This window comes from Elaeis guineensis, chromosome 6 (genome assembly GCF_000442705.2).
Source record: "Elaeis guineensis isolate ETL-2024a chromosome 6, EG11, whole genome shotgun sequence".
In the NCBI taxonomy this organism is placed as follows: Eukaryota; Viridiplantae; Streptophyta; class Magnoliopsida; order Arecales; family Arecaceae; genus Elaeis; species Elaeis guineensis.
In genome coordinates, this window is record NC_025998.2 from 12006043 (window position 1) to 12019284 (window position 13242).

General features: G+C 41.1%; 1 protein-coding gene and 1 long non-coding RNA gene across 2 annotated transcripts; both read right to left on the reverse strand.

Annotated features, from left to right (window-relative positions):
- Positions 1-1473: 1473 nt before the first annotated feature.
- LOC140858471 (uncharacterized) lies at positions 1474-3963 on the reverse strand. Its single transcript, XR_012142038.1, has 2 exons — positions 3342-3963; positions 1474-3236 (listed from the first exon to the last, which is right to left on the reverse strand). It is a non-coding gene; the product is annotated as an uncharacterized lncRNA (long non-coding RNA).
- A 210-nt stretch (positions 3964-4173) lies between these two features.
- LOC105047240 (uncharacterized) lies at positions 4174-6118 on the reverse strand. Its single transcript, XM_010926073.4, has 3 exons — positions 5879-6118; positions 4665-4730; positions 4174-4555 (listed from the first exon to the last, which is right to left on the reverse strand). The coding sequence occupies exons 1-3, from the start codon at positions 6057-6059 to the stop codon at positions 4263-4265; spliced, it is 540 nt and encodes a 179-aa protein (XP_010924375.1). The 5' UTR covers positions 6060-6118; the 3' UTR covers positions 4174-4262.
- Between the last annotated feature and the right edge of the window lie 7124 nt (positions 6119-13242).

Below are 13242 nucleotides of genomic sequence, written 5' to 3' on the forward strand. Positions count from 1 at the left end.
GCTGGCAGGGCCATGTTTCGTGTGGATGCTAGCTCCGGATGTCGACCTTCCCGAAGGGATTCATTCATAGCTATCTGAGAACCTTTGAAATTATTTTATCTTTTTCTTAAAACATACATATACATAAATAAAAAAATAATGAAATTCATACTTCATAATCATGCTATTTTTATAAGACATATTCATGAAATCAATGCACATAATAAAATATGCTTTTTCATATCACATATGCCGATCCTTATTTTATGAAAAATTATGATTTTATCAATGGCAATTCTTTATATAAAAGCATGATCATTTAAAAAATAAATAAGGAGTATAAAATCTACTTACCTCGATCGTCCTGGACCTTTTAATCTTCCTTAAAAGAATCGGACAGTCCTATTTAAAATATTAAATCATCAATAAATTTTATTTTATATATTTAATAAAATTACATAATATAAAGAAATAACCGATTTGATGATCAGTCCAATAAATCTCTACCTTCGGCTCTAAACCGATTTAAGGTTATAGATCCATAGGAGTGGAGAAGATAGCCTAATAGGGAATTCATAGGACTTCTTAGAGAGAGAAAATTTTTTTTAGAGAGAGAAAGTAGAGAGAGAACGAATCCAATTCTAGAGAGAGAAAGACTTTAGAGAGGGATGAGAGAAACTCCCTTTTATGTGTATTTTTATTTTTATTTTTATTTTTATATAAATATATATATATTTCTTTTTTTTCTTTTTCTTCTTTTCTTTTCTTTATTATTATTATTATTATTATTATTATTATTATTATTATTATATGATTATATTTTTTTTTCTTTTCTTTTTCTTCTTCTTTTTTTTTCCCTTTTCCTTTTCTTTTTCTTTTTCTTTTCTTTTTTTTTTCTTCTCCTCTTCTTTTCTTTTTCTTTTTCCCCCGTGGCCTTCTTTGGCCGGAACAGGGGACCTAGAGGTCCCCGTTCCTTAAACCGGCCGTTCAAGGCCGCACCTTGCCCGACGGTGGCCGATGGCAAGGGACAACTCCCCCCGAATTCGGAAGGGCCATAGCCGGCGGTCGGTGGTGGCCGTCGGTGCCGGAAAATCAGAGAAAGGAACCGGTGAGAACAGAGATTTTCTTTTCCAACAAAATCCGGCAACATCCGTCACCGACAATCATGCCCACAGGCACGGGAAAGAAGGGAGAGAAGAGAGGAAGAGGAAGGAGGCCTTACCATAGCCTCCGGTGACCCCCACCGGTGTGAAATCGCGGCGAGCACAGGTCGAGGGGCCACGGCTTCAATCGGGAAAATCGGAGAAAAACTCCGACAATCGTCGGTGACTGATGGATCTACACTTAGAGGAGAGGAGGGGGATTCTTATAGAGCTCGTCTTAGGGTCTTTTAATGGCCCTAGGACTCCGATTCTTGATCGGAATCGGGGAAGAGGAAGACTCCGATCGGGAGTCTTCCTCCCTGTTTCTTTATGGGCCAGGTTATCACAGAACTGATCCAACATAAATGAGATATGATATAATATTTTTGTCAATAAATTATCCTCATTCTGCTCCGGATCGTAATATCCAGTGAATAATATAGCTCGGTAAAGAGCCATGTGCTATAAAGGCACATGCCAGTAAAGAGTCATGTGCTGAGCTAGATCAAATGATTCCAAATCTCAAAGCAAACAAATCTGTGGGACCCGTTGATACGGCCGCTCGACATGTATGGAGTCAACTGAGTTCCCACTCCAAAGCTAGCATTCTTTTTGCGACCACAATCTTGGGCATAACATGGGAGTAACCTCTATCTCATCAGTTCAAGCTCTGCTGCATAGAGGCGTCAGCGCCCTCCACTCCAACCTCGTCATGACCTCCCTCCGTTCTCACTCCAGCGTTCAGACTTTGCTCCGGAAAATGCCGTAGACCTTCTCGATGAAATGCCCCACCCAAACCCAACCACCGCAAGAGCCGTGATTACCGCACTCTGTAGAGCAGGTCAAGTTGCCAAAGCACGGGAAGTGTTTGATGGCATCAAAAGCCAACGGAGCCCAGATTGTTTGAATGCCATGATTGCTGGGTACGTCCTTAACGGCTATGACTCAGAAGGTCTGCAACTTTTCAGGAAGTTCCAGACATCCGGTTTCGATCCAGATCAGTTCACGCTCTCACGCATGCTTTCCGTCTCTGCCAACCTCAATGCGTCGGATGAAGGAAAACAGATACATACTTTCATAGTGAAAAAGAATCTGGCCGTAGACATTGCGGTGAATAATTCCCTGATTAATCTTTATTTCAAGTGCAAAAGTGTGGATGATGCTGAGAAGGTTTTTAACTGCATGCCGGAGAGAGATGTTTATACGTGGACGGTCATGGTTTCGGGATATGCAATGTGTGGTAGTTTGGAGAAGGCCATGGATTTGTTCGATAAGATGCCATGCAGGAACACTGTTTCTTGGAACTCAATGATCAGCGCATATCAGAGTGAAGGATATGATGAGGTGGCCCTGGACTTGTTCTATAAAATGAGGGAACAAGGAGAGGTTCCTAATAAGTCGACATTTCTTGCAGTTTTGAAGACATGTGCATGCCAGCAATTACTGGAGACTGGCAAGGGTGTTCACTGTTGCCTAGAGAAATTGGCATGGATAAAGAATGTTGATATCAGATGTACATTGATGGATATGTACATCAAATGTGGCGAGCTTTTAAATGTTCAGAGAGTTTTTAATGAGATTTCAGAGCATAACATAGTTTCGTGGTCCATATTAGTGGCAGGATATGCTCAGAATGGGAAAATTGTGGAGGCTGAGAGAATTTTTAATGAAATGCCAGAGCGAAATGTGATATCTTGGAATGTTATGATTGCTGGCTATGTGCAGAATGGGATGCAAGATAGAGCATTTGGTCTTTTTATTGGTATGATCCAGGATGACATGAGACCAAACTGCTTCACCCTCACTAGCCTTCTAAGTGGGTGCTCAAGCTTGAAATATACAAGAAGTGGCAAAACATTTCATGGATATGTGATGAAAGTGGGCTTACACTCAAATACTTCAATAGGAAATTCTTTGATCACTATGTATGGCGAGCAAGGGAATGTTGGAGATGCCCGTTTAATCTTTGAGACGATGCCTCAGTATGATGTGATCTCATGGACAGCAATTGTGGCTGCTTATACTTCTAACAATGATGTAGGTGAAGCTCGACATATTTTTGATCAGATGCCGCAGAAGAACCTGATATCTTGGAACACCATGATGTTTGGCTACCTTCAAAATAGCAAAAACATTGAAACCAACACTGTAACTGGGATGACCAACCTAGACGCACTATCATTCTTTTATGAGATGGAGCAATCAGAGTTGAAACCTGACCAGTTCTCTTACAATTGTGCTCTAAGTGCCTGTGCTGCCATTGGCGCTCTAGAACAGGCCAGAGCAATCCATTGCAGAACTGTCAAAAGAGGACTCATATCAGATTTAGGAGTGGGGAACGCATTAATTACTGTATATGGGAAATGTGGAGCTCTTAATGAAGCAGAAATGATCTTTCACAGCATGACCAGCCCTGACATGATATCTTGGAATGCCTTGTTAATGGGATATTCGCAGAATGGACAAGGAAGTGCAGTCCTAGATTTCTATGAGAAGATGCAAAAATCAGGAGTTCAGCCAAATCATGTCACGTTTATAAGCTTACTCACAGCTTGCAGTTATCTGGGAGAGGTTGTGAAAGGTCAGAGATTCTTTTATGCTATGGAGAAAAAACATGGTATCAGTCCTACCAAGGAACACTATGCTTGTATGGTAGATCTTCTTGGCCGAGCTGGCCATCTTAATGATGCTGAATCTATTATCATAAACATGCCCATACAACCGGATGCGGCTGTTTGGGGAGCATTGCTTGGCGCTTGCAAACTCTATGGAGATACTGTGATTGGTAGAAGAGCAGCAGATCAAATATTTCATTTAGAACCAGATAATTCTTCTGCTTATATTGCACTAGCTGAGACTTTTGCAGCAGCCAGATTGTGGGAAGATGTGGCAAAATTGAGAGCAGTAATGAAGGAAAAAAGGCTTCTAAAGGAACCTGGATGCAGCTGGATTGAGATAAGGGACCGGAAGCACATGTTTTTATCTGGTGACTCCTGCCACCAGCAAAAGTATTCCATTTATGCAACACTCTATAGCCTGTATGGCAGCATGATTGAAGAAAGTTATGTAATAGATTCTGACCTCTTGGTTTTGGTATAGTATGATCAACAGAAAATGATGGTATAAACATGAACTTTTAATTCATGGAAAAAGCTGGACATAACCAGTCAATATGGCAATAGACAATATGACTACCGGCGGGAGAATCACGAATGCTCCAATTGTTGCAAAGAAAATGGAATCATTCCTGCCAGCAACTTCATTCAGATAGGCCTGTCGCTTGATGTTTCTTCTCCGTGAAATGGTTAAGGAATTCCAACTTGCTTGCAGCTTTTTACCTAATGGAAGGCTGAAATCACCTCCTCTGTCTCCTACCAGTTCAGAAAGTTGTTCACCAATTGTAGGCTTGCGAGTGTCACCAGCACCCTCATAGCCTGTTGGGGAAGTCCACCTCAATTAAATTGGAACAAAGTGTTGCTTTTGTGAATGTATATGATGTCGAGAAAGGACCTTCCAAACAATCTCTAGATAACATGTACATACCGCTGCCAGGGAAGGTGGAAGAAGTCAGTTGTTCCAGGAGATCCAACTGAGTGCGTGCAGAAGATCCTGTTAGAATCAAGCGTACAGACATGAGTAATTAATTTATTGACGAGATAAAGCTACAAAATTATGAAAGAGAATGCAGCAGACTACTTTTCCCAGTTGGAAAGACATGATCTGCAGTTGCATTGCTAGATAAACTCAAAAGCCAATAAATGGTATAGCTTGGCCAATCTTCAATTCCAGCTCTCAAACATTACAACCCTGTCGACCAGTTGCATTGACTTCTGAGTTTCGAAGTCATGATCGTTGCAATGATGCATTAAAGTCGATGATGGATTCTAAGCATAGAAGTTGAAAGTCTATTGATCCATGAGCGTTTACTGGCATATCATAGCATTATCATAACATTTGAAAGTGAGTAATGATTCTATTATTTAATTAATTTTTCATGTGTACAAATGCCAGCAAGCGAAATGATCAAATTAGCTTCCCTTTTCTTTTCTGTCATCAGTGCTGTACTTGATTAAATATTTTTGAAAAAAACAAAGAAAGGCCCACACGTTGAAATGAAATGAGAACAGGATAAAAAAGCTAATGATTTCATGATAATTAAGTGATAAAGAACCGATGCGATGATTTGGACATGCAGAGAAGAGAAGAGAAGAGAAGAGGAGAGAAGAGAAGAGAAGAGAAGAGGAAGCCTCTGCAAGGGGAGGGACTAGAATTGGTGAGGCGAGTCCCAAGGGAAATTGTGGATGAAAAAAAAGTGGTACAATATTCAATTTTCTTTTTTTTTTTTTTTTCTTTTTAAATCAACATAGGATGTAACAAGTGATTTCCATAAACTGCAAAAGAAGAAAGCAAAACTATACAGTTGCTAGAGGTTTGGTAGTGGCTAATTCATGAATCTAGCCTGAGGAAGTTTCCTAAGGCCTAGAAGACCTTTTATCTTCTTTTGGAGCTTGCTAAATCTCGCTTGAAGGCCACTGACCCATCTCAGCTGGTTCTTTGAACTAAAAGCTCAGTTTGTTCTGCTGTAAAGTAGATACTTGCTTCCACGCGATCGAGATGCAATTGCCTTATGGTTCAAACTTCTGAGGCCCACGCAAGCATTTTTCTTATAAAAACTTTGCTTTGTGATTTCTACGTGTTAGACTAGATATCTACGTGATTCCTTTGTTCACAAAGAAACCAAAGTGAAGGGACTGTACCTGATAGACCCTGTTCTTCTGTAACACCTTCAGATTGTGCTACTTTACAGGGAGATAAACTCTTCTCTGAGCTCGTGGGTTTCACCAAGACAGTGTGCTTCTTTATTGGGAACCTCTCTGAACCCTGGATCCTAGGAGGAGCTGTTGGGAGAGAAGAGAGAGGGGCAATATTCCAGGCCATGGATTTCTCCGAGAAAGTTTGGACAATTTCATGCGGTTATATTTTTTGAGAGCAATTCCATGCAATTATTTTATGTTCGGGTATCAACCACAGAAACAGAAAAAATGGAGCACCACATGTTTGTATTTGTTACAGTTCAGTTTGAAGCTTCTGGAATATATTATTCGTGGCTCCCAGCAGGTGAAGCGACGGTTGTTCTACATCCAAGTGGTCCAATGCTTCACGGACTTATTTCCTCGTCAGGATCTGTGTGGTCCCATACGATGCATGCATCACGTCAAAACTCGTGCTTTACATGGGTCTTAATGCAAATCCAATAATTTATGCTGCATCGAATGATCTCCTGTGCATTAAATCCAATCCTATTTTGGGAGATAAGGTAAACATGAGATGAACAAAAAATTATATGGAATAGGCACTATAAAATATCATATAGGACGGTAGTTCAGTGATTAAGATATTTTCTTTCTTCTTCATTTTTAGTACATAACGATATATACTATATGACTATATGATATATTAGGTGGATGTCTGGTCAAGACACCACCTCTCAAGATTTTTTCAGTACCACGCGATGCAGTAGGAAGAAAGAAGAAACAAAATAAAATAATCAAAATACGTGGATCAGCCACAAAAGAGCTTACCTCCACAGAGCATGCAAACTTCACTATAAAAAAAAAAAATTATAAGAGGAGACTTCACCGTCAACCCTTGTACACCCAATTCTCTCTAACATGAAGTTCTCCTCACAAAAGCTCTCTCTCTTGGAAGACCCCCTTGAACCCCTGTTGCGACCGGCATCCGCTGTCAAGGAGCCTCCTGCTCCTTCTCTCTCAGCGACCTCGCGCCTGTCTCTTCTTCTCTCGGGTTGGTTTCCGTGCGAACACAGTCCTCACGGATTTTCGTGAGATAAAACCAAGCCGCCGCCCCACTGTTTCACCGATCAGCCCTATTTAAAGGGCTTAAACCAGATTAGAGAGGGATTAGGAGTCCTAAACAAAGCCAAATAACCCCCTGGACCATCGGATCAAGATCGGGAGCCATCCACGCCGTCCGATTGCACTCCGATCTATGGAATAGTACCGTGTACCGCGAGAAATATGTGGAAAATACCCATGCGGTCCGCTATGGACTGCCCGATCCACGGTGGACCGAGGTACTGGGCCCAGGCAAGGTGCCTGGGCCTGGGCCGGCCCGTGCGTGCGAGTCTGTGCCACACGCCCGCCTGGGCCGCATGCCTGGGTCGTGCGTCCTGCACGTTGGCCCCGCCTGGACCATGTGCCACCGCCTGCGGCCACGCCGCCGCCGCTCCACCAGCCGCCGGTGGTCCTCCACTGCTTCGGATCTCGTGCCGACTTCAAAAGCTCGTATCTCCTCCATCCGAGCTCAGTTTGGGATAATCTTGGTCTTGTTGGACTCCGTTTTTCCTCATGGATCTCGCTGTGGGCTAAATCTCGAGGCATCAAATTCTAACCATCTCTATCTCGACTCGATATTCGGCCTCCTCCAAACTTCAAGAGCTTCTGGATCTCCTCGCCCCATGCCCTGGGATAATTACCTGCTGATTATGGATGGACAAATATGGGAGTCGAGTCAAGCTGCTCGATCCCATCTTCATCGTATACTGTGCTCCTCCTGATCTGAAATCTGCTCGGGGCATCGTCCTGCGGCAATAGGAATCTCACCTTGCGATATCGCCTCTCGTCCTCTTGAGTCTCCTGTCTCATGCCCGATCCGCCTCCACTTGGAGCTTCACCTCACTCCAGGCTCCGTCTGGCTCCCGAAGCTCCACCTCGCACTGGACTTCCTGTCAGGTAATAATATTCTCTGCTCCTCTTCTTCCCCTCCAGCACAATCCTATCGCCGCATAGCACCCTCAGAATTCCTCCACCAGCTACCGTCCTGTAGCCTCTCGAATCCAGTCTGCTAAGTGATATAAGATTCTGTCTGAAATTGGATATGTATCGGACCTCCCCCAATCTCCTCACTATACTGTCATGTGTCCTCCAATTGACCATCCCAATGCCTCTGATTGCACAGCTCGATCCATCCGACAGATATACAGTGCCCTCACTGTTCTCCAGGGAGTCAAACTACTCCTCTCTGCAATATACATGATAGGGGCATGCATAATCTAATATCTACTGCTGGAAAGAAGTAGATACCTCATCAGATATCTCCAGAATATCTCCATCTGAAGCGCTACCGGCCATCGCTACAGCAGCCATCATTCGATTTTTTAATTGAGGGCAATTTCTGGCTAGATGCTCCAACTCCTCACACCGGTAACACCTGATTTTGCTCAAGTCTCTCCTGGACTTAGACCGCCCTCGTTGCGATCTCCTGTCCCTCTATCTACCGCCTCCTGCTTCTTCAGAAGCCATCAAAGCTGAGCTACCGCCATCTGAGCTCGAAGCTGGGTTCTCCCTCCTGAGAATCTCGTTCTAGAGTATCGCCGCGGTGACCTCGTCCATCTTGATAGTACTCTTCCCACTAGAAGAGCAGTCACCAAGGACTCGTACGAAGGGGGAAGCGATGCCAGTAAAACCAGTGCCCTGGTCTTCTCCTCAACATTCTCACCAATGCTGAGGAGACCGGTGAGGATCTTCTGGAAGTGGCTTAGATGCTCCTGTATGCTCTGTCCCTCGACCATCCATAGCTGGTAAAACTACCTCCAGAGAAAAAGAGTGTTGGTGAGAGACTTCGCCATGTACAACTTCTCGAGCTTCGATCACAGTACCATCGAAAAAGTCTCGCTCAGCACATGGATCACCACCTCATCCGCTAGGGATATGCGGATGGTGCTTACCGCTTGCATCTATAGCCGTTTCCAATCCCGCACCTCCATGGTGGTCGGCTTCTCATCGCACAAGAGAGCATCGATCAATCCCTGTTGGATGAGCACGTCCTTCACCCTTGCCAGCCACAAGGAGAAATTGCTCTTACCATCAAACTTGTTGATCTCCATCTTGATTGATCATGTCTTCTCCATCTTCGGTCTTGCTCACCATCACTGCAATCTGCATCCTTATACCGTCTTGCTCTGATACCACTTGTTGGATGGATGTCTGGCCAGGACACTACCTCCCAAGATCTTTTCAGTACCATGCGATGCAGCAGGAAGAAAGAAGAAATAAAACAAAACAATCAAAATACATGGATCAGCCACAAAAGGGCTCGCCTCCATGGGGCATGCAAACTTCACTATGAAAAAAAAATTTACAAGAGGAGACCTCACCCTCAACCCTTGTACACCCAATTCTCTCTCACCTGAAGTTCTCCTCACAAAAGCTCTCTCTCTTGGAAGACCCCCTTGAACCCCTATTGCGACCGATGTTCGCTGTCCAGGAGCCTCCTGCTCCTTCTCTCTCAGCATCCTCGCGTCTGTCTCTTCTTCTCTCGGGTTGGTTTTTGCGCGAACACAGCCCTCACGGATTTTCGTGAGGTAAAACCAAGCCGCTGCCCCACTGTTTCACCGATCAGCCCTATTTAAAAGGCTTAAACCTGATTAGAGAGGGATTAGGAGTCCTAAACAAAGACAAGTAACCTCCTGAACTGTTGGATCAAGATCGAGAGCCACCCACGTCGTCCGATCGTGCTTCGATCTATGGAATAGTACCGTGGACCGTGAGAAACGCGTGGAAAACACCCACGCGGTCTGTCATGGACCGCTTGATCCACGGTGGACCGAGGTACAGGGCTCAGGCAAGGCGCCTGGGCCTGGGCCGGCCCGCGCACGCAGGCCCGCGTAGGGGCTGGGCCGTGCGCCCGCTTGGGCCGCCCTCCTGTCTGGGCCGTGCACCGCCACCGCCTCGGATCTCGTACCGAATTCAAAAGCTCGTATCTCCTTCATCCGAGCTCCATTTGGGGTAATCTTGATCTCGTTGGACTCCATTTTTCACCGCAGATCTCGCTGTGGGCTCAATTTTGAGGCATCAAATCCTAACATGATACACACTAAATATATAATTATATGATACATACCATAAACTTTTTTAATACACATCCAGCAACAATGCAATATATAGTTACAGATAAATTGATACATAATTTATCGAACTTAATATTCACTAGTACACAGTATATGGTCAGTTGATACCTATCTAGCAAAATATTTATTCGACGTCCTAATATACATCTTTAGGTAAAATGATACATAATTTCATAAACTTTTAGATGCAAGTATCTTAGAAAAGAAGAGAAATTTAGAAGAAGAAAAAAGACCTCGAGATGTATATTAGGTTATTGTTGAGAGTATGTCAAAAAAACTTCCAATATGTATCAATAAACTATCTAATATATATCATATGCTCATGTACTATGTGCCGACGAATGCTATATTTTGAAAATTATATACCGCTTTATTTAGAAGTATGTATTGGGATATTAAATAAATATTTTACTGTATATATATCAACTAGTCATATACTATGTACTGATGAATATTAAGTTCGATAAATTATACATCAATTTAGTAATAGATGTATATTGGATCATTGTTGGATGTATATAAAAAAATTTATAGTATATATCACCTGATTATATATTTAGTGTACATCATATAGTCATATAGTATATATTCTATATATTGAAAATAAGAAAAAAGAGAATACTTTAATCACGAGACTAATAACTTTATTGGCAAAATTTTTTTTGACTTTTTTAAGTTTATTTTTTAAAATTAATATTAAAAAAAAATATGATATATTATTAAACCCATCCTATATGATATTTTATAGCGCCCACCCCATATGATTTTTGTTCCACAAAAATTTAATGCTAACCAACAAAGTTGAAAAATTGCTCAGGTCGTGGGCATCATAGTGCCATGATAGTTTTAGCCAACAAAACGTGATTTGATATAATAGAAACCACATACAATGATCTTGGCAAGCAATCTAGTTTATCATTTATAATACCCAATATGAAAAACCTTTTTTGGTATTTAGATTCAATATAAAAATAACAAAAAATTATGGCAGATGAATTTATTATATAATATGTGCTGTTACGATTCATTCATGCGTCACATGAATTACCTTACCATAGGAGATTATAATTTCACACTGGCACTGCATTTTATTGGACATAAGGAAAACTATTCATACAGATTTGTTAATAAGCGTGAAACATGTAATTATATCTGTTCATGTATCGCCAATTTGAGGAGCTTACACGTGATGTGCGTTGGAGCCTTAGTACCACAGATTCAATGCCCGAAAATTTTAACCATTGGGTGGTGTATACTTTCTCAGCCGATGCAGGACAATTACATGGGGCCTATAGCTTGGTTACTTGGTGAAATCCAGATCAAAATGACAAAAATTTATTAGGTGGATCAGATCCACCATAAATCTGGGTTGAAATCATCCTAGTTGAATTAATTTTATCTTAAGATTTTTTTTTTTTTGAGATAAAGATCTTAGGATAAAATTATTAGATAGATTTATTTCATCCTAATTCCATTATGGACCTAATTTACATAATAACTAGCTTGGAACCCCGTGCGATGCATGGTATGTATTTATTTCTTCAAATAATATTTTTATAAATTAAAAATTTAATATAATATAAAAAATATAATAGATGATATTAAATATTTAAAATTAAAAAATATTAAAATAATATAATACTAAGAAGTAACATAATCATTTCTTTCTTTTACTGTCAGAAAAATTATTTCTTGAATCAATATTTTCAGCATCAATTGTTTCGAAATCCTCAGCATTAAATAGAGCATGACCACCTACTTGTATTCTACGTACATCTCTTTTTTTTACAGTCATATCAATAAAAATAATATATATTTTATTATTATATTTTTTTTTATTTTATTGAATTTTTAGTCATCATTAAAAACTTACTTCAGAGAAAAGGTAGAGGCAAATTTTTTGATAGTTGAATTGTTAATAACTTCTTAGTTCCAACAGCTCAGAATTTCATCCAGAATGATTAAGAGACAATGATATTTATACATACATATATGAGGCCAGTAGTTTGTGTCCATTTTGTATGTATTTAAGAATGAATGGTTAAGCAGTAGTAGGAGGTAGGCAGTAGTCATATTGTATTTGTATTTATATGCATGACTGTAGTAGTTGACCCATAAGGATAATTCTATTTAATATTTTTTTTGTTCTTAGATTCAAAGCCAAAAAAGATTTACAGCAAACCTTCTAATTTGCAAAAGGTACAATTTTTCCCATGCACACGTGCCTATTTTTCATACATCAATAACTAAACTATTTTGAAATCTACTTTTAAGTTCAGTTTTCAAATACTCCTCTCTTTGCCCAATCCTCGAGCTAGCCAGCTAATCCGTACATTTTTCCTTTGAACTCCTGACTTGTGGCTTTGCCTTGGGCTGCGAAGTGAACAGTTCAAAATAATTCTCTCTCTTACATAAGGGGTGTTTGGTTGAAAAAAAATGAGGGTCTGGAATCGAAATCGGAATGGATAACTCCCATTCCAACCATTTGGTTGGGAGAAGTTCCATTCCGATTCTGATTCTAAGATGGAATGGGAATGAATCAATCTATATAGAACTCAATCCCTACTCTCCTTAATGGATTCAAAATTTCATTCCAATTCTGATTTCGATTCTAATTTCGGTCATGAATCAAACGCTTCGAGGGATTTGGCCATTTCAATTCTGATTTCAAATTATTTTTATTTTCATTTTCATTTTGATTCCGGTTACGAATCAAACGTCCCCAAAAAATATTGGAAGAAGAGGATGGTAGGAGATATTTCATTGGAGGAGGAGGAGGAAGAAGAGGAGAGAGAGCATTTTGGGAAGATTTGGAGAGAAGAGAGCCAGCTTAGCTTCTTCTACGATGACAGAGCTCCTTATAATCCTTTTCTTGCTCTTTGCTGGTCAGTGGGCTTCATTCTATTTTCACACCGCTCTCTCACCAGCACTGTCCTCTCTCCTTCGAGCTCATCAATTCACTTTCATAAATAGTAATTTTTCAAGATTGAGAAGGCTTGAATGGAAGACGGCGGCGGAGACAGTGGGAGGTAGCAGTGAGCATTCCCCCCCCCCCGCCCCCCCCCCCCGCACCCACACCCTTTTTTCACTTTTTTTCCCTTCTTTTAAAAAATCTATGGGCAGGGAAGGCCACGGAACTATCACTCTTGAGTTTTTTTACTTTAGCCTATTGGTGGCAGCGGACTGCGGTCG

What these genes read in the sequence shown, in the direction of transcription:
- LOC105047240 (XM_010926073.4), bottom strand. Translation starts at nt 6,059, where the DNA reads ATGGCCTGGAATATTGCCCCTCTCTCTTCTCTCCCAACAGCTCCTCCT. An exon ending in AGAAGAACAGGGTCTATCAG is followed by an intron (nt 4,731 to 5,878) that starts GTACAGTCCCTT and finishes TGATTCTAACAG; the next exon opens with GATCTTCTGCACGCACTCAG. An exon ending in TTCCACCTTCCCTGGCAGCG is followed by an intron (nt 4,556 to 4,664) that starts GTATGTACATGT and finishes CTTCCCCAACAG; the next exon opens with GCTATGAGGGTGCTGGTGAC.